General features: G+C 38.9%; 1 protein-coding gene across 2 annotated transcripts in view; it reads right to left on the bottom strand.

The window, feature by feature from the left end:
• Nucleotides 1–22,507, bottom strand: part of LOC128618377 (proprotein convertase subtilisin/kexin type 5) — a 34,442-nt gene that overhangs the window by 6,768 nt on the left and 5,167 nt on the right. For both annotated transcript variants that reach the window (XM_053641948.1, XM_053641949.1), the window contains exons 2-13: nucleotides 21,754–21,957; nucleotides 20,837–20,905; nucleotides 20,623–20,665; nucleotides 16,746–16,891; nucleotides 15,988–16,182; nucleotides 11,960–12,046; nucleotides 11,534–11,732; nucleotides 10,513–10,736; nucleotides 7,969–8,211; nucleotides 4,952–5,197; nucleotides 4,525–4,723; nucleotides 2,904–3,109 (exon numbers count right to left, since the gene is read on the bottom strand). In XM_053641948.1, coding sequence (XP_053497923.1) covers nucleotides 2,904–3,109; nucleotides 4,525–4,723; nucleotides 4,952–5,197; nucleotides 7,969–8,211; nucleotides 10,513–10,736; nucleotides 11,534–11,732; nucleotides 11,960–12,046; nucleotides 15,988–16,182; nucleotides 16,746–16,891; nucleotides 20,623–20,665; nucleotides 20,837–20,905; nucleotides 21,754–21,957 — 2,061 coding nt within the window. The remainder of the gene's footprint in view (nucleotides 1–2,903; nucleotides 3,110–4,524; nucleotides 4,724–4,951; nucleotides 5,198–7,968; nucleotides 8,212–10,512; nucleotides 10,737–11,533; nucleotides 11,733–11,959; nucleotides 12,047–15,987; nucleotides 16,183–16,745; nucleotides 16,892–20,622; nucleotides 20,666–20,836; nucleotides 20,906–21,753; nucleotides 21,958–22,507) is intronic.

The raw sequence follows: 22,507 nt of genomic DNA, 5'->3' as shown, positions 1-22,507 counted from the left end.
CGACTCATGTAAAAACCTTAATCACATTGTTATCTTACTCAGAGTAGGGTCAATAATTAGATTACTGCTGTCCATGTAAACATAGTCACTGAGATCACATTTTTGCCCATTCTGAAGCTTGATGTGAACTTTAACTGAAGCTCTTGACTTGTATCTGCCTGATTTTATGCATTGTGCTACTCCACATGATTGGCTATTTGCATGAATGTGGAGGGGTACAGGTGTTCCTATTAAAGTGACCACTGAGTATCATTACTGACTGTAGCTCATGTGTTGCTACGCACAATTAGCCAGCAGCCCTTCAGCGTGCCCAGCACTGGAAAGGGAACATCATATGACCACCACAAACCTGAAATTATTTGGAAATTATAACTATTCTCAGCACAGCAATTGTTCACTGTGTACAATTAATGGCTTTGTTTACACACACACACACATTATATATGTGTGTGTGTAAACCAAATTTAGAGCATTTAGCAATTTGTAAAAGTGGTTTATAGTCTCTATTAAAACATATCCTCCTCATGCTAGTATGTAAATAGGTCTGGGTCTAAGAAAACTATCAAGACAAAACTAGCTAGTCCTGTAAAAGACTCATTAATTATGAGATGGGTTCGTACCCTGCTTCAGTCATAAGGGCAGTTATTCAGATAGTTCACATGTGGAAACATCACTAATCCAGGATTAATAACAAACCATTCAGCTCTGTGCGCATACAGGATGTTAACACAATCAGTGGTCTTATTAAAGGAGTCATATCATGATTTTAAAGGTTTTCCTTTTAATTATGTATATGATCTGCAAAGTCACAAAGCTCAGAGTCTCCCCCAAAGGGATTTATTTTATCTAACACTGCTCCAAACCTGCACAAAATGCATCATTCGAAGTCTAGATATTGCTTCGATAACATATCTACTTCACAGCATGCACTATTAACATAATCCCGCCCAAAGGCATGCATGAAGAATGAAAGCGAAGCTTCAGTGAATTCAGGCGCCATGTCGTGGAGACACTGTGTGTTTCCGTGGAAAGCAAAACTCGTTTGTTTAGTCTTCCAAAAATGGACAAAATTAGGTATCAGTGGTTACTGTTTAGTTATGACGCTGTTCCTGAGCAGTACAACCCAAACATTTGCTTGTGCACAGCACATTTTCTGGAGGACAGCTTCCTGAACCTGGGCGAGTACAACGCAGGCTACACACAAAGACTACTCCTGAAAAGTGGGGCAATTCCCACTTTGCTCGGACAATCTTGTGCTTCTGAATCAGAACCTGTACGTACGTTTGATTATTTTATGAAGTATCTGCTATTGACTGTTCAAATGTGGAGTTTTGTGTTGTGGCCCAGGGCTCAGTTGTAGACCTCTGCTAATGTGCTACGGTTGCAATCAAAAGTATTCAACCCCCATTGCATATCAGGTTTATTGACAAAATTTACAGACTTTGAAATAGTTCAACAAAATGAATGCTTCAAGTGGTTTCCCCAGATTCAACTGAAAATGCAACTTATAATGATTTCTCCAGTCTCAAAATTATTCAACCCCTTCATGACAAGCATCTTTAGTACTTAGTAGAACACCCTTTTGCTGTTATGACCTGCTGCAAATGAGATGCATAGCTTCTGGCAGCATTCCTAAGGAATCTTAGTCCATTCCTCATGAGCAATGGCCTCCAGTTCAGTAATATTCTTGGGTTTATGTGCTGCAACCGCCATAGAGATTTTCTATGGGGTTCAAGTCAGATGACTGTGATGGCCCTGTAGAATCTTCCAGAACTTCTTCTGCAACCAACCCTTGGAGGAATTTGAGGTATGCATGGGATCTTTGTCCTGTTGAAAGGTCCAATGACACCAAAGCTTCAGCTTCCTCATAGATGGCATGACGTTTTCTCCTAGAATTTCCTGATACTTCAATGAATCCACCTTACTTTCCACCCACTGCAGGTTTCCAGTGCCGGAGGATGCAAAGCAGTCCCAAAACATCTTCAAGCCACCACCATGCTTGACTGTGGACAGTGTTCTTTCTTCATTATTCTTCCTCCATACTGCTGATCCATTGTGCTGAAAAGTTCCAGTTTGTTTCTTCGTGCCACAGAACAGAATCCCAAAACTTCTGTGGCTTATTTATATGATTTGAGGTGACGAAACTTGTGATTTTGGGTCAGTAGAGGTGTATGTCGAGTTCTGGCATGGAAACCTTCTGAGTTCAGTACATGTCTTACTGTGCTCACTAAAACCTCAGTGCCTGTTGCCACCAGGTCTTGCTGCAGGTCTTTTGCTGTCATTCAAGGGTTTTTCACAACCTGCCTTCTCAGAAATCTGGTTGCAGCCATTGATAGCTTCCTTTCTCTGCCCCGTCCAGGTAGTGTATACTCAACAAACCCCTAGCCAGTTCAGGTATTTCATGTGTTCCAGCTCAAGCACACCTGGTGCAACTAATGGAGCACTTGATTAATTGCATCAGGTGTGCTTGAGACAACACCTGTTTTGCATATTTGTGCTGTTGTGAGGGATGCTATTCAGGGGGATGAATAATTTTGAAACTGAAGAAGTCATTATAAGTTGCATTTTCAGTTGAATTTGGGGAAACCACTTGAAGCCTTTGCTGTGTTGAACTATTTCAATTGCTTTTGTTTGATTTGTTCAATTCAAACAGCTGAAAGTCTGTAAATTTTGACAATAAACCTGATTTGCAATGGGGGTTGGACTTTTTGGAAGGAAAAATCTGAGCGTTTCAGTCAGCCTGGGAATAAAGGTACTGCAATAATGTACAGTATGTGACAATGTGTTTTTTGAACATAAAAACACATTAAACTTTTCTATTACACCCAATAAACAAAATAATTACAGTTTAAAAACATTTAAAAATCATGATATGACCCCTTTAAGGTGCATGGAGCTTGTACCTGTGCAGGTCTTGCAGCTAGAGTGACACTGCCAGCAGGTATGTGTGCTTTGGTAGAAACGGGGAGGGCACCGCTCCACACACACCCTGGTGCCCTGAAGCTCCAGCTGAGGTTTGACACACACTATGCAGGCATCTGGTCCCGGGCCTGAGCACATCTCACAGGACACATGACACTTCTCACAACGGTGGCCTGTACTGTAGTACCTGGTGATAAGAAACATTTTGTCAACCACACTTTGATTTCTGAGATTCTACATTATCTTAATATATTTATCAAATTGTAAAAAAAAAAAAAAAAAAAGATATTCAGGCCCTGAGATGATCAGGATTCTAGCACAACTGCCTAAGTAAGTGCTTCTTTTCCCTTGGACTGATTCCTTCCCACTCATTGTAGGTGGGGAAACACAAAATTGTACTGTCCACCTCTGTGACTAGTTACTATAGTTAGAGTATGGGGGTGATGGTGACTTAGCAGTTAAGGCTCTGGGTTACTGATCGGAAGGTCGGGGGTTCAAGCCCCAGCACTGCCAAGCTGCCACTGTTGGGCCCTTGAGCAAGGCCCTTAATCCTCTCTGCTCCAGGGGTGTTGTATCAAATTACTAAAATTTTGTGTGTCATTTGATAGTGTCACTGTTTCAAAGAGGATCAAATGTTTCTTGTCCAAATATGTCAAAAAAGCCAACAATTTCCATGGGGTGTACTTATTTAATCCACATGACTGCATTAAAGGTACTGTATATCGTTTCAATATTAAATATTGATGATTATATAACATTTTGTATTGCTGTGTCTTTGGTCATTAAAAGAGACTTCAAGGCGACTTTACCAAAAAGTTTAAAACCTACCCATAAAAGCTGGTTCACAAACAAACAAACAATTTTGTTGTTCACCGGTGCCAAAAAGGTTGAGTAGAGTGATGTAAATTATTAGAATTTAGATTGCAGGCACACTCATTATTTTCAAATATAGTATTTTTTACAATACAAGTATTGTATATAACAAGGCCAGGCTTAGCACTCTCTTCCTTTACAGTGCTTGTAAGAAACTCACCTACATTCAGTAATCTAAATGTGTCACAATGTAAGCCGAATGTTAAATTCAACTGCGCAGCTTGCACAATGATGTACCAATATTTGACCAGCCGTAACCGCTGATTACAGTTGAGACATCAAATATAAAGAGCAGTACTGTCTGTTAAATCAGCTTGATGCTAAGTAGTATATTTATTTTCAATGCCTACTAACGTCACGTCAGTGTCTCAATGCCTGAACACACCCAGAGAAGTAATTATGCTTGCTCAGTAAAGCTAATTTTAAAGAAAATTGTGTGAGAACAGATCATGACACCGACCTCAACAGGAATGTTTCTCATTAAACCCGACTTCTAAAAGGAAAGATATGTTCTGGCACTGTCCATGTAGTTGAGAGTCATCTCTTTGTTGTAACATCTTGCTAAGGGTGCATTTATTTCTTTTCAAAACAGTGTGTCATTTTTAAAGCCTGAGTAGAATGAAGCAATTATTAGTCATCACTTGTTTATGAACTTTCTTTTAAAACACTTAACTGAGTTCTATGTGTTTGGCCACATCTGAAGGTGTGTGTGTGTGGAATGAGTTTTACCCCGTGGGACAATGGCGGACACACAGATGTGAAAGCAGGTGTAAGTAACCAGGAGAGCAACTCAGACAGTCTTTAGGAGATGCTCCAGAGCATGTGGCACACACATGATCACATGGCATACAGAACCCCAGCTCAATGCCATCAGCTTCCTCGTGGGCACTGTATGTGCCAACCGGACACTCAGTCACACAAGAGCGATCTGTGAAGACACAAACACATACCTACGTTTTCTAGATAAAGAGAATCGTATTTATAAAAGAGAGAGATAGCCAACAGGAACTAAAAGTCAATAAAGTCTACAAAAGTATGATAATATTCTATTCTATTCTTTTTGTAAGACACACAAAAAAAATAATTTACATTATGACAGACCAATCAAATTACAATGACACTTTTCAATTGCTGAGTGAAATTAATGCACTCTCACTATGGAGATACTGGGGCAGGGCACATGTCTGGCAATCTGTAGGTCCAGGGCCCTCACAGGACTGGCAGTGACGATGACATGCCTGGCATGTGAACTGATTGGCATGGAGGAAGGTTCTGGGTGGGCAGTCTGAGTCTCCGGTCACACCACACATCATGGTGTTGGGGTCCAGGGCTAGACCTTTCACACACCGTGTGCACTGGGTGGGCTCTGGGCCTATACACAATGCACATGTCTGGTGGCATTCTAGAGTCATGAGAGAACAATTTGGTTAATACTACAAAATGCTGTCTGCTACATATGCAATCTCCCTCTTGACATGTCTTAACCTCCAATAAAGCACCTCCACCTTGCCCATCCTAAAAATTATACAAAACCATTTTAATAATTTTTTAAAATAACAAAATCAATTTCATTTTCCACTTAATCAGTTCTGTTTGGGTGAAATTAACATTGTTGAGTTTTACTAAAAATATTATCCCCGAGCATGTTACTATATGTACACACCCCATTCGAGGAATGGCAACTATTAAAACTGTGTAACAGCTAATTACTGTACTGGCTGTCCCTTTGTTCTTTTTTTCCCCTCTCTGCAGATCCGATCATATTCTTTTAATTTTTATAACCGTATCATTCATTTAAAAAACAAAACAAAAACATAAATACAGTCCCCTCCGAAACTATTGTAATGGCAAGGCCAATTCATTTGTTTTTGCTCTAGAGTTTAGAATTTCAGCTCTTACTTCCTGGTATTTATATGTAGATGTGTTAAACGACATAGAACAGTTTGTATCAGACCACTCAATTTGTAAGTGAGCAAAGATACTGCAACATGTGACTGATAGTGTTTCTTGTCACCCAGGTGTGTCCTGTTAGACTGTTTAAGCAATATGTAGCTCTGAACCTCTACTCTTGTGCTGTGTCTGAAACCGCTCACTCGTTCACTCATTCGCTATTCCCTATAGAGCGAATGACATTTGAGTCCACTATACGGGGTAGAAGTGGAAGAAGGAAAATGAGTGAGCGAATTCGGACGCTGATAAGGAGTCAGAGAGCATTATGGATTGCATCGTAAAACAGTAAAGTTCATTTTCTCACTGTTCATTTCTCATGTTTACTGTATTAGTTAATAAAGATAACTAAAACTGATTGTCATGTTTATTTACTATTAGGCTTATTTATTATATTTAATAAATATATTTATTATATTTAAAACTAAAAAAGAGAATACTATTATATATCACATTTATTTTATTTGTTTATTTTTTAAAAAGTAGAAAAGCACTATTTTTTTTGCTGGGTTTCATTTTTGAGGGATTTCCTGTCACTGTCCTCAAGTTGACTCCGGAGGTAAACCTGGCGCAAAATGTACCTCGTCTGGCTAGTTTTAGTTTTGGCGAAACCAGACAGAATAACAACCTTAAGGCGTGCTTTGTTAGCTCAAAGATGCCATCTCTCATTAAGACATTAGACAAAATACATCTAGGTGTTAACTAAATAACTGATGACTAGTTACTTCCAACTATTATAAGAAACAAATCCAACTATATGTATTTTCCCCCATCTGTCCTTAACTTAATTAAAAAGTCGATAATACCTTCTTTTCTAATATGTATGTGAATACTGCACTGTGAATGTGTTAACTAATAAATTTGAACAATTCACCAAATTATCATTTGATGTGTATAGTTGGTAATTTAAAAGTTAAGTTAAATAGCAAACTAAGTGGCTGAAAATAAATACCGTGCCAATCAATCAATAAACTGTATCATTTCGCTTTGAAATAACTCGATACAGATGTATTTTAATTAGGGTTGCAACTAACGATTTTATTTTCACAAACTGAGTTTGGATTATATACAAATATAAACTTCAGACCAAAACTTTATACAACTGTTTGTCCAATTATATAAGATTGAAAAGAACCCAATACACACCAGAATATATATTATTCATTTAGGACTGTAGTTTAATTCTGTGCTTTTTGTGCATCCATAAAAAGTAATGCATAATGCATTACTTTTTATGGATGCACAAAAAGCATTACTTTTTATGGTTGCACAAAAAGCACGGAATTAATCTACAGTCCTAAATGAATAATAAAATCTCACTTTTACTGCATCTTGTGTGTCTGTTACTCACTGCCTTTGGGCATATTGTTTTACTTATGTTTACTTTGATCATAGTATTTTAATTTGACATTACAGATCTTACTTGCGCTCCCACTGTGTATCAGTGCACCTATACCACACATGAGGAGCAACACGGCCTCGTTACTAACAGATCACTTCCGTTAGAATAAACAACAGAAGTTACACTGAAAGCATGCAAATGCACCCTATAATGACAATAAACTTAAATTTATCTAAACCTCTTAAGAAACTTGCACCAGTTTCCCCAAGCCCTTGCACACAGTGGAGCATTTTGGATATAACATAAATTTGTGCTTGTGCATCACTGTCATGCTTCCGTGCTACACAAAATCCGTTTATCTTCTCTGCTGTGTTTAATATAAAATGTCCCCCTGCCTTTGAGGACTTGGAGGTCACAGTCAGTCACTTGACGATTACGCCTCCGTCTGATGGAGACTGAGGTCGTGTTGGGTATAAAAGGTAACGGTGACAAACAGTAAACTGAAGTTTAAGTTAAATAGCAAACTAAGTGGCTGAAAATAAATACCATGCCAATCAATCAATAAACTATCATTTCACTTGGAAATAACTTGATACAGATGTATTTTAATTAGGGTTGCAACTAACGATTTTGATTTCACAAACTTTAATTTCACCTTCCTACGCTCATTAAACATATGATTTTAGATTATGCCTCAGGTGAATTGGACTTGGTTTAGCTAATAAGAAATGCCAAACCGGACAGACATTATTTAAACAGACAATAGAGCATGCAAATCTACAGGTCTTGCTTAATTATACTGTCCTCTTAATTGTATTAAATAATATTTTAATCAGTTTGCTTAATAAGACGTTTTTATGACCTAATGTGTAAAGTATATTCACCCTGGCATTCCATGCTGGTGGTTTGGTAATAGGTGCCAACAGGGCACTCCTCTGAGCATGTGCCTTCATACAGCTTCGGTGCCAGAGTGGAGCAGCTCTCACAGTCATCTGAGAGAGGCCCAGAGCATGTAGCACATAACTCATGGCACTGCACACACACACCCTGGTCCAAGTCCTCAAAATAACCCTCTGGACAGCTGGCTTTACACATGCCATTCAAAAGCAGGTAAAGAAAAGTACATCCTGAAAAACACATATGCAAAGCATATACATGAGGCGGGGTGGCACTTATATTAATGAGATATACTGATTAATGAGAATCAACAGGCTGAACATAATATTAAGCTTGATATTTTGGTTGCACTTTTATGGAGTCTCTAAATGCAAATAAATGATTAAGATAAAATATAAAACATTTTCTGGAAATAAATTTACTGTATAATAAGGTATGCTGACTGTATGTTGTATGTACTGTACCATATTATTGTTATCAAAAAACCCCACAAAAAAACAAAACATAACAATTGTGAATGCATAAGTATTCACCCCCATTGCTGTCAAATCCTAAATACGTGGGGTTTTTTTTGGAAAGATAAATAGTTAGATCATCATATGTTTTGTATGCTAATAAAAATTACATATCATTGGCACAGTTGTGTTCCCGAGTTTATTCCTCTATCGTTTACCCCAACAAGTTATTGTTCTAATTGTTTAAATTTAATGACGGTCCACAAAACAATTTTTGTGGAAATTAGAACACAGATTCTAAATTCATTTCGTGGGCCAGATTAGATTATTTATTAGGCTGGTCTCGGTCATACAGTCCCCTCTGAAAGTATTGGAACAGCGAGGCCAAATCAATTTTTTGTGCGTTACACCAAAGACATTTTGTAACGATACACAGGGATACACAGGAAGTATGCGCAGGAGCGCTGTCTTTGTTAATAAATAAAATCAACAAACAAAGGGAGCGCGGTCTATACTGAATAAGATCAACTGGGGTAAACATGTAACTATAGTCTAGGCATCACTCGAGAGGAGAGCAGAGCAGAGCAGAGCAGAGCAGAACAGAACAGAGCAGAACAGAACAAAACAGAACAGAACAGAATCAAACTAATCATGGACACCTGACTCAAATTACGCTACACCCTCGCACATAAGCCAATGTCTAAACAGGAAGTGAACAAACCAAAACAAGAGTCACGGGTCCAGTCAGAAGCCGCGCCACAGTGCCATCTGCTGGCCGTGGTGTAACACATTTGGGTTTGAGATCAAAAGATGGATATGAAAGAGACTTTAGGATTTCAGCTTTTATTTCCTCGTATTTACATCTAGAGGTGTTAAAAACATAGAACAAAGAACCTTTTTATCAGACCACACAATTTTTTGGCTAACACTTAATATTTGGTTGCATATCCCTTACTTGCAATAACTGGATCAAACCTGAGACTCACTAACATCAACAAATTTTTGGTTTCTTCCTTTGTGATGATTTTCCAGGCTTTTACCACAGCCTCTTTCAGTTGTTGTTTGTTTCGGGGGCTCTCTCCCTTCAGTCTCCTCTTCAGGAGGTGAAATGCTGCTCAACTGGGTTAAAGTCTGGTACTGACTTGGCCAGTCTACAACCTTCCAATTTTGTCCCCTGATAAAGTCTTTGGTAGAGGTTAATCTTGGTTCCTGATCTTTTGTGGCTCATCTCTGTATTTCTTTGCGAATTCCAGTCTGGCTTTCTGATTCTTGTGGCATGGCCTCTATATTTCCACTCTCATAGTCTTCTTCAAACTGTGGATTGTGATACCTTAACCCCTGCCCTGTGGAGGTTGTTGGTGATGCCACTGACTCTTGTTTTTGGGGTTTTCTTCACAGCTCTCAGTGTTTCTGTCATCAGCTGTTGTTGTCTTCCATGGCCGACTCATTCAGTATCTGTTGCTCAGTACACCAGTGGTTTCTTTCTTTTTCAGGGCATTCCAAATTGTTGGATTTGCTATGCCCAATGTTTGTGCAATGCCTCTGATTGATTTCCCTCTTTCTCAGCTTCAAAATGGCTTGCTTTTCTCCCATAGACAGCTTCTGATCTTCATGTTGGCGTATCCTTTTTAACAACAAATACAGTCTTCACAGGTAAAACCGAAGGCTAAAACCAAGAGTAGATGTTCAGACCTATTTATTGTTTAAAAGTCTAACAGAAGACAACTGGGTAACAAGAAAATCCTGTCGGTCACATGTTCCAACATTTGTGCTCACCTACAAATTGGGTGATCTGATACAAAATGTGCTATCTTTCATGACGTTTAACACATCAACATATGAATAAATGCTGAAATTATATTCTCAACTCTCTTCTCATATTCATCTTTTTATCTCAAACCCAAACGTCTTCAGTCTACAGCAAAAACAAATGAACTGGCCTTGCCGTTCCAATAGTTTCGGAAGGGACTGTATGTTCGACACTCCTGTTGTACAGTAATGTAATGGATCATTGATGTTTGGAATGAATGAATGAATCTTATTTCTATGTTGCTGCTGTTGCATGTGTGGACTCACTGGTGCATGTACTGGTATCAGTGCAGGTGTCACAGTGAGGGCCACAGCGTCTGCATGTGCCATCCTCAGCAGCATAGGTCCTCACTGAGCAGTTATCTCTGCACATGCCGTTTTCCAGGAAAAGACCATCTCTGCAATCAAGACACTGAGTTCTGCTCCCATCGCAGGTCAAACAGATGTCATCACAAGGCTCACATTTCCCCTCCTCTGTCTCAAAATAACCACTGGCAACATGCGTGCACGCACACACACAGACACACACACACAAAAAGCATTCAGTTGGCATAAATCAATATTGAAATGCTATCTTAAATGTAAAGTCTGGTTCTGAGTAATTTGTGAAAAATAGCTGACCAGGGGTGACAAGTCAGTAGCCTGGGCACCTGATCCAATCAGATTTTGTGTCCAGGCTATTAGTTTTTTCTTATTCAGAGATGACCAATGGACAAGTAGGTTTACCAGAAAAAAGGAAAAAAGCTCCTACTCATTCATGTCCCTTAATTTGTATTAAGGCATTTAAACAGCTAACAATCCCACCATACATTATTATATTACATTAGCTACCACTTCATAGGCAAATAGGGTTCATAAAGTGTTCCAGGCAATCCAAATGTGAGACTGGGCAGCAAACTGGAGTTTCCAATTGCGTGGTGAGCTAGCTAATGAATGTAATATTTGTAATATCTGCCACCCCTGCTGCCCATCTCAGTCCATGTTAATAATGGCCTTTGATACTCATGGGTTAAAGGGAATTGTGAGTTAAGAGGCAGTCAAGCTTATAAGCAGGAACTTATCCTAAGTTTACTTATCCTCTTTACAGTGATGACATCTGATAGCGAATACAAGAGTCTCTTACACATCACTTCTGTTATCTTAATCACCCAAAAATAGCACTGCTAATAATAAATTCTGTGTAACAGAAACCATTACAGAAAAGAGATTGCGCTAAATGGATCACGTAAGCTTTCATTAATCATTAATCACAATATATAGCAGGGTTGAGGGGCTGTTAATTACTCACTCTGGACACTGTGACCAGCAGCTGCCCTGGAACAGAAAGAGCTGATATGAGCTACTCTTACAGCTCAAACACTGGTCTCCACTTTCACATGCCTCACAGCTAGTCGAGCACCTCTCACACTGAAGACTGGAGCTGTTCCCATAGAACCCTAATGGACAGTGCTGTACACACACTGCCTCCTGCTGTTCCAACATGTACCCTACACAGAAAGATGGCAAGAGACAGAAGTTGAGAGCGAGAGAGAGACATATACAGAGAGTAATTATAAGACACTGCAGATCATAACAGAATACATAATGTTTGCAATAACAATTTGCAAATCACACTTTCAGAGATATTTAAAGGAAATCTTGTGAGAATACACCAGTATGGTCTGTTTACTAAACCATAAAACAGCAAAAAGTCAACCTGTCTTCTCTAAATTACCAGTTGCACAGGTTTCGCAGTGTTGCACTGTTGGACCAGAGCATGTCCTGCAGGACACGTCACAATAACGGCAGTCATCAGTCCCACCTTCGAACATGAAAATAACATATCACTGACACTTCACACTTCAGTCTGATATTTTTTACTTTTAGTGTTGCGATTATATCAAAATTCTACCTGAACTATGTACAATGTTGACCTATGTCAGATTTTTAAATGACGTAATAAATGAGTGTTGACTCAAAGAATTGGTGGTTTTTGTTCCAATGCATGTTCTAACAAATGGAGAGAAAAAAATCTCCAAAATCTGAGATGGAAAAGTCTTATAAACATCAACCCCTTTTAACATTACTCTATGGGTGCATGTACAGAGTACTTGTACTGGATAATTGTTTAAAATATCATGGAATTGTTTAAAATGCCTTGGAATTGTCTGTGTGGGGTTAAACCACTCAGTTTAGGGCAGTAGGTGGCTCAACGGTTAAGGCTTTTGGACACTGATCAGAAGGTTGGGTTCAAGCCCCAGCACTGCTAAGCTGCCACTGTTGGGCCCTTGAACAAGGCCCTTAACCTTATGTGCTCCAGGGGGAGCATTGGCTGACTCTGTGGGACCCTGGGAAGGTTATAAAAGGAAAACATATGGGTAGACCAAGGAATATAACAAATGCCAGGATAGAAAACTCAAAGCAATATACCTTGAAAATAGAAAATGCACAACAAAACAAATGAAAAACAAATGGTCGGAAACATGAGTCAATGTTTGTGATAGAACTGTAAGAGATCGGCTGAAATGAAATGGGATTTACGTATAGAAAAGCCAAATGAAATCCAGCACAAACACCTAAACAGAAGAAAACAACGTGACAGTGGGCTAAAGAGAAGCAATCATGGAGTGTGGATGGTTGGATGAACGTGATATTCAGTGATGAATCATGAATCTACACCAAGGAGATGATGCTGGAACTTTTGTCTGGTGTTGTTCTAATGAAACATATGAAGATGACTGCCAGAAAAAAACAGTCAAATTTCTGCACTCATTAACGATATGGGGTTGCATGTAAGTTAAAGGACCGCAGGAGACATCAACGGTCAATGCACAGGTTGAAATTTTGGACACTTTTCTCATTACATCGATAGAAAATAGGTTTGGTGATGAAGTCATTTTTCAGGTTGATAATGCATCTTGCCACAGAGCAAAGAGTGTTAAAGCTTTTCTTCAGGAAAGGCATATCAACTTAACGACATGGCCAGTTAACAGTCCGGATCTCAGTCCTATTAAAAATTTATAGTGGAAATTTAAAAAATTGGTTCATGACAAGGCTCCATCCTGCAAAGCTGATCTGTCAACTGCTATTCGAGAAAGTTGGAGAATATTGTTTTTCATTAGTGACATCGGTGCCTCAAATAATTCAGTCCGTCATAAAAGCCCAAGGAGGGCCAATAAAGTTTTAATTGTGATTTGTTTTGTTGATGATTCCATAATTTTTTTTCTACTTGATCTGGAAAACATATGCCATAAATTAAAACAATTTAATTTAAATTGTCTGAGGTATATTGCATGAAGCTATTAAATAAAAATTGTTTTGTCTCATATCTGTGATTTGTTTATATGCTATGCAGTAAAAAAGCCAGTGAGTGTGGTGATTCCTTAATTTTTTGCCGAGGGTTGTAATGTAGCAAGAAAACTTTATTTGCTTACAAAATAATATGACATGCAACATTACTTGGTGTCCAGCAGAGGGCAGGCTTGCACTATATGCGAACAAATTTCTAAGAAACTCAGCAAAACACATCTGCTAAATTCATAGTTATATATCTATCTATCTATCTAACTATCTATCTATGTATATATATATACATACATATATATATATATATATATACACACACACACACACACACACACACACACACACACAGTATCTCACAAAAGTGAGTACACCCCTCACATTTTTGTAAATATTTGATTATATCTTTTCATGTGACAACACTGAAGAAATGGCACTTTGCTACAATGTAAAGTAGTGAGTGTACAGCTGGTGTAACAGTGTAAATTTGCTGTCCCCTCAAAATAACTCAACACACAGTCATTAATGTCTAAACCGCTGGCAACAAAAGTGAGTACACCCCTAAGTGAAAATGTCCAAATTTTGCCCAAAGTGTCAATATTTTGTGTGCCCACCATAATTTTCCAGCACTTCCTTAACTCTCTTGGGCATGGAGTTCACCAGAGCTTCACAGGTTGCCACTGGAGTCCTCTTCCACTCCTCCATGACGACATCACGGAGCTGGTGGATATTAGAGACCTTGTGCTCCTCCACCTACCGTTTGAGGATGCCCCACAGATGCTCAATAGGGTTTAGTCCATCACCTTCACCCTCAGCTTCTTTAGCAAGGAAGTGGTCGTCTTGGAGGTGTGTTTGGGATCGTTATCATGCTGGAATACTACCCTACGGCCCAGTCTCCGAAGGGAGGGGATCATGCTCTGCTTCAGTATGTCACAGTACATGTTGGCATTCATGATTCCCTCAATGAACTGTAGCTCCCCAGTGCCGGCAGCACTCGTGCAGCCCCAGACCATGACACTCCCACCACCATGCTTGACTGTAGGCAAGACACACTTGTCTTTGTACTCCTTACCTGGTTGCAGCCAAACACGCTTGACACCATCTGAACCAAAAAAGTTTACCTTGGTTCCAGTAATCCATGTCCTTAGTCTGCTTGTCTTCAGCAAACTGTTTGTGGGCTTTCTTGTGCATCATCTTTAGAAGAGGCTTCCTTCTGGGACGACAGCCATGCAGACCAATTTGATGCAGTGTGCGGCATATGGTCTGAGCACTGACAGGCTGGCTCCCCACCCCTTCAACCTCTGCAGCAATGCTGGCAGCACTCATACGTCTATTCATTGAGGGAACCATGAATGCCAACATGTACTGTAACATACTGAAGCAGAGCATGATCAGTATGCAGTATTCCAGCATGATAACGACCCCAAGCACACCTCCAAGACGACCACTGCCTTGCTAAAGAAGCTGAGGGTGAAGGTGATGGACTGGCCAAGCATGTCTCCAGACCTAAACCCTATTGAGCATCTGTGGGGCATCCTCAAACGGAAGATGGAGGAGCACAAGGTCTCTAACATCCACCAGCTCCGTGACGTCGTCATGGAGGAGTGGAAGAGGACTCCAGTGGCAACCTGTGAAGCTCTGGTGAACTCCATGCCCAAGAAGGTTAAGGCAGCGCTGGAAAATAACGGTGGCCACACAAAATATTGACACTTTGGGCAAAATTTGGACATTTCACTTAGGGATGTACTCACTTTTGTTGCCAGCGGTTTAGACATTAATGGCTGTGTGTTGAGTTATTTTGAGGGGACAGCAAATTTACACTGTTACACAAGCTCTACACTCACTACTTTACATTGTAGCAAAGTGTCATTTCTTCAGTGTTGTCACATGAAAAGATATAATCAAATATTTACAAAAATGTGAGGGGTGTACTCACTTTTGTGAGATATTGTGTATATATATATATATATATATATATATATATATATATACACACACAGTTCAAGCTGTTTCTCTCAGTCAGCAGGGTGGATTTGTTCAAAATGTATTAAAAAGTGATTAATTCACAACACTTCATGGATGTATTATGATTCGTGAGTATTAATACCAAGCCAACACACAACACTAAACATTACTGTTTGATATTATCTGCCTTGGCTTTTTAGGTTTTTGGATTTCATAAATGTTTCAAAGTTTTTGAAACCTGAAAAACTAAACTGTAATATAATTTTGGAACATCCGATACTTTGTGTGTCCTTTTCACCTAATAAATATACAATACAGGATTTAATTTCAGTTTTTCCTTTGACAACATGTAATATCTGGCCACTAAAGAATAGTCTACATTTAAAATCCCATATCATCAATCTGTTATATGAATTCAATGATGTCATGTCTGCCCAAAATGCACTAAGAGTAAAGCTAGTGCTCTCTTAATTTAGGTGCTCTTTTAATACATACTATCAAAAAACTGGCCGTCAGGGCATCTAATGATGGGACACGTCCCATAAATGGGATGGTTCCAGCCATTGCACCTGTCACAGTCTCTAGCTCCTGGGCCATGGCAGGTTAGACATGAGGCATGACAGGGCTGGCAGCGCCATTCTCTGGCATCTCTGAACATGTCCTGGGGACACTCATTCACACAGGCACCATCTGAAAACAAAGAAAAAGAAAACATCCAAATATTGATCACCTTAAAAAACAATACTACAAAGCGATCACACATTCAGAACTGATGGTCTTTCAATTATCTTTTCTCTCCTTTATCTTAATGCATGACTATGTCTTTATTGTTCTCATTCATTTAATAAACCCTGATTCTCATGGATTCATCTCTTTAATCTTGTCTAATGACTATGATTTCTTTCATCTGTGTGCTGAATTTTACATAACATTCATTGCATGATTTAGAGTGCCACTGCATTGCTATACTTTCACAGAACTGAACTATGATTTCACACTTTGCATTTTGCTGGTTTGCATTCAGTCGTAGGTGTGGATTTCCAAGTCAAATGAATATCATGACCCCAATGCACTTGTGCTCACTCTAACATCATGAACACACACACACACTTATATACTTGCCTGCTGGCTAGTGAAGTCATATAAAGGATGTAGGAGTAAAGGTTACAGAGCATATGGATAAAGCACAGACAGCCATAATGGATGAGAGAAAAGGGGATGGGTAAAATTACTCAGGTGGATGTTATACGCACTGTGGAGAAAGTGGCCCGTCTGACATGTCAGACAGAGCGTCTCACTCCTGCAGTCTAAGCAGGACTCTGGGCAGCTGAGACACACACCCCTACTTGGCTCCTCATAGCTCCTCTGGGGGCAGTGATGGCGACACTGGTGCCTGTACCTATAAACAGAGAATTGATGATAAACCTTTATGGCTCAAACCTCACAATAATCCATTTTAAATCTTCACTAAGCGGAACCATATTAAACACATTTCCTTATTTCCATTAGGTTCACTGTAGATATTCAATAATTCATAGTAATTCCTGAATTAAATTCTTGAAGATTAAAAAAAAAAAAAAAGAATAATAAGCCAGGACTATAAGGAGTTAATCAGATATACATATTACACCATGAATAATAGGAATAAAATGAGCAGGTTAAATGTTCTCTTTAAACAGTAAACAGAGAGAATAATGTTATTTTAAAGGTCAAATGGCCAGCACTCCACTCCAGCTCTTGCCTTTCTCTCCCAGGATGAACAGCACAAAGAGATTCCTAAGGCAGCCTGTTGAACTGGGTGAACGGCAACCAGAGAACACATTCCACCCACATACTGGAGAGCAAACTAACACCTACAAAGCAACAGCAAACCTGTTGCACTACACTTAGTAAAGCTTCAAAGCATGAAAATGTTCTCACTGTTCACCTCTTACATAGTCTCATAATCATAAATTTGGTTAGCAGAGAAATATACAGTCATGTGAAATTGTTGGCTTTTTTTGACATGTTTGGACAAGCAAACATTTGATCATCTTTGAAACAGTGCCTATTAATAAAGCTGGTATACCTGAACAAAACCACAAGGAAAATCAGCTTTTTCAATCATTTATTCAACAAAAATATCAATAGATATTGGCCCCAGACACCCTTGGCCTCAGAAGCTAGTATTGCCCCTTTAGCAGAAATAACTTCTTGTAGGCGTTTTGCATAATTGTACACCAAGCTTGCTGGAATTTTTGACCACTCTTCCATGCCATATTCTTTCAGTTGCAAGATGTTTGAGGGTTTTCTTGTATGTACTGCCTGTTTCAAATCCCCCAACAACATTTCAATGGGATTCAAATCCAGACTTTGACAAGGCCATTCCATAACCCTCCATTTCTTCTTTTTGAGCCATTCCTTGGTGGATTTGCTAGTGTGGTTAGGATCATTATCCTGTTGAAATGTCCACTTTCGGTTCAACTTCAACTTTTGGACAGATGGCCACATATTATCTTCAAGCACTCTTTGATATGATGCAGAATTCATAGTTGAATCAATGAATGCAAGCTGTCCAGTCCCTGAGGCAGCGAAGCAACCCCAAACCATAACATTTCCACCACCGTGCTTCAAAGTTGGTATGAGGTGCTTCTCCTGAAAAGCATGTCTGCTGTTACTGTGGCCAAACAACTCTATCTTTGATTCATCTGTCCAGAGCACATTATGTCAAAATGCCTGGTCTTTGCCTATATGCTTAGGCAAGTCAAATCTTTGCAATCTCTTTCTGATTGTATAAGTAGGCAGATCCTGTAATGAAATTTTAGGGTTCTTGGAGACTTATTTTTGTATCAGAAGGTCTGCTGTTGGGCTGAATTTGCTGGGAAGGCCAGTCCTGGAAAAATTTGCAGTCGTTTGAAATCTGCACCATTTGTAGATGATTTTTCTTACAGTGGAATGATGTATTTCAAATAATTTGAAGATCTTTTAAAATCCCTTTCCAGACTCATAGGCATCCTCAATGTTTTTCTGAAGGCCTTACAGAACTCTTTAGATCTTGGCATGATGACACAACACACCTCAATAATAAAGGGAACACCAGACACTAAATATGAGAGGGGTTTAAATAAGACAGGTTCCACCTGCACTCCCTAAGCAGGTTCTAATCACTGGCACTCAATCATGAACACCTGGTTCTAATTTTATGGGTTTGAAGGTGTAATGAATGTAGGGGTGTACTTACTTTTTCCATTTGACCAATCTGTTTTGTTCATTTAAACTGTGAAAATTACTACCAAATGTCAATTTTATGTGTTATTTGATAGAGTGTATCACCTTTATTAACAGGCACTGTTTCAAAGAGGATCAAATGTTTGCTTATTCAAATATGTGAAAATAAATAAATAAATAAATAAATAAATAAATAAAACACAATTTCCATTAGATGTCCTTGTTTTTTCACATGACTATATGTAGCATTCTGAAATAATTCATCCTTACACTCACTGAAACGGTTCAATCGTTCTTCTGGCTATTGTGTTGCAAAACAGGTCAGAGGTCACATGAAAGATTGCAATGTGTGCAGCTCACAATACAGCAAAGTCATATGCAAGACAATGTTACAGATAGTTTCATATTTAGATTAGACTAGAGAGAAGGGAGGGCTTCAAGCATGAGGTAATGTCTGATCTTTTCGCTTCACCATGGGTTAAAGACTCCATTATTACTTGGCACCTCCTGCTGTGTTGCTGTGGTGCTGGAATTAGTAAAGTAAGAGCAGCCAGCACATCCATCGCTGCTGTTCTAGAACACAGATCTCCAATGGACTCACACAGACAGAACACTAGAGGGAGGATCTCCAAGTGTAAATACTTATCTGAAGAATATGGTGCATCAACATTTCTTACCCATGGCAATATGAATTTGTGGCTCATGTTTCTTAAATACAGCAATGATTATACACTATCCACAATACACTAGATAAACTCAAGAGCACGTTCAACAACAGACTTATTCAACCCAGCTGTTTTAAGGAACGTTACAGGAAATCATTCCTGCTTGGTGCAATCAAACTTTATAACTCATCTACCCCTGTCAGACCTCACCCGCCCTTGTTAGATGAATCCATCTGTGCACATTAGACCTATGGTCAGGAACTAGAATTTTAAGTTACCTCTCAACTTTTGCACTCCACACTCCATTTATACATAATAATATTTATCATATTTATAATCATATTTATATATCTGGTGCATCATTTCTTCATATCCCATATCTATATTACGTTCATCATATTTATAAATTATATGGGATCTATTCATCTACGGACTTATCCGTCTTATCTCCCGCTCTACAACTTATCCATTTATTTCACACAGTGAAGTTTTTAACTGTGCAAAGCATCCCCACTATATTTGTATACCTGCTTCTATACGCACTACCTCAGTGGTACTAATTGTATTTAATTGAAATTGTATTGTTATTGTATTGTACTGTACTTATTATATTGTATTGTGACTGTAGTTAATGTACCTGGCTGCGAAGACACCTTAATTTCGCCACTGGGGCTTAATAAAGTCATCCATCCATCTATCTATTGTCAGAAAGGGCAATAAATGAATTATTGCATGACACAGTGCTTCTGGAAAAAAGTCTTCTTTGTCCTTTCATCTGGTTTCTTCACATTTAAGTAAACCATGTGAGTGGACAAACCTCCACAGCAACAGAGCAAGCACAAGGGAAGCATGTGGAATGTTGGTTCTTCATTAGTTAAAACTCTGACGACTCCAAACCACACAGAAAAAGAGAAGAGAAAAAGATAGAGAAAGCTGTAATGAGAGAATCAGAGAGAATGGAAGACCTCTAAAAGGCAGGTAAAGGCTGAACAATGAGGCATTTTGATCTTGGGTAACCAGGCTTGACTATGTGCCAATGGAAGCCTGATACACACAACAGTAAAAGTCCATAACATGAGGGAGAAGCTCAATCAGCGGTTTGTTCGCTTGCCTATGCAGCACAGTCCGTGTATTCCATACAGCAGATAACAGTAAAGTACTGTACATAAACACCTAGTCGATAACACACCTCATATGAACACGTATGATATATCAGTAAGTTATTTGTGACACTGTGAAAAGTAATAGATCAACTCACAGAAAGTAGCCGTCTGTGCAGCTCTTACAGTACTCTGGGTCATCTGGAATAAGAAATAGAGTAATCACTGACAAGAAAACATTTCAAACTGTCCATGATTACACATCATCACACATCGTCACATCACACCTGCAGAGGAAGACCTATATTATCATAAGTGTTTAATTTAAATATTGCTGCTTTAATAAGCGAGAGTGAGGACTGTCAGATTTACCAGCAGAGCAGGTCTTACAGCCAGTCTCACAGTCAATACATTCTCCTGAGCCTGGATCCTGGACCTGACCTGTAATACAATAGTAGAGTTGGTAAAAAAATAAACAGTGCAATGCCTGTACAAGAAGCATCAATACAAACCAATTTAATCTGTTGAACAATGATTTTTACACTTATGAGATAATAGAAAATCAATAGAAATGCAAGATAGCAGATAATAGAAAATTCAAGCAAAATACTGAATACCTTCACTGGTAACACAGGGTTAAATCAGGTAAACTGGCCTACTTATATCCTCAACAACCCGATAATGCATGATGTTCAAAATGAGTCCAGTCTCCTTTATTAATCTAAATTGAAATTATTCAATTAGCAAAAAGTCATAAGACTCATAGCTATTAAATTGTTAAACGAAAGATTCCAAGATAGCCCTACTGTGATCATGTAAAATGGGCCACCTGTTCACCTAATGTGGAACATATTCTCATTTTATTACATTAAAATGTCCCATGAGCTATACTTCATTTATATTTTACTATAAAGATCATACAATATTGACAGTGAAACAATGATGATAATTTTTTTAATGAGTTATGAGCAGCAACTGGCTATGTAATAAAAGCATGACATGGCAGGCAGGTACAGGTAAATAATCAACGGCGTGATGCAATCATGATGTGAAGCCACTTGTCAGAGTTGACCTGTTAAAGGAAATGAATCAACTTTCTCTGACCAATCAGAAACGAGATTTCAACAAGACCAAAGTATAAAGAATTTGAGCTCAAACCTTATCTGGCCCATTTTACATGATTGGACAATTTACCTGACTTCTCCCTACTCAACTCAGCAGTTCTTGTTCCACGTTCATGACAAAAAACATATAACTGATGCAGCATAGATGCAAACAAAAACTCTTACCCACACCACATGGCACTGGCAGACAGAGCCCACTCTGGACTTTATATCCTTCCCTGCACTTGGCACAGATGTTGCCATCCACACAGATCTCACAGTTGGCAATGCAGGGCAGGCAGGTGTACTGAGCTCGGTCATGGTAGAACTCCCGCGGGCAGTGGGCTCTGCAGTGGCCTTGGTACAGGAAGCGCTCCCTCCCATCCTCATCTGGAAATTTCATTAACATCCAGTTAATATTTAATATTGGCCTACTCAATGATGCAAGGCTGCTGCCATAAAATGACCTACATCAATGTGAGAAAAGTGGCAGATTTTCTTTCAAGAGTTAAAATGAGACAGGGATAAAATGCCAATCATACCTTGTTGTTAAAGGGCAGCATCTAGCCACACCCTAAGCTCTCTTTTGTAATGCCTTCATGGGCCCTGCAGTGTATGTGGATTATGTGCTTAATAAATTGCACCCTGCCATCACATGGGTTAAGTGCTGTAAAAACAGCCATAGCCAAATGACAAAGATCACAAATTCACAGAATGAAATAAGCACCAGCATAAACACACAAACACCTACATTATTTTATATAGCTTGGAAACTACCATTATTCAACACTGAAAACTAAACATGCAGTTAAAAGGGAATCATAAAACTGGCAATAACAAATAAGGAGCTTGATTTTTTTGAAACCCCAATGTTGTCATCTGTCTGTGTCAGTCATGAAGTTTTCTCTAAATAGCAACAGTGGGGGTTCTCTGTCTGGCA

The sequence above is a fragment of the Ictalurus furcatus genome, chromosome 14, assembly GCF_023375685.1.
Source record: "Ictalurus furcatus strain D&B chromosome 14, Billie_1.0, whole genome shotgun sequence".
Classification (NCBI taxonomy): domain Eukaryota; kingdom Metazoa; phylum Chordata; class Actinopteri; order Siluriformes; family Ictaluridae; genus Ictalurus; species Ictalurus furcatus.
Note: the sequence above shows the minus strand (reverse complement) of the source record. Positions and strands in the feature narration are given on the sequence as shown.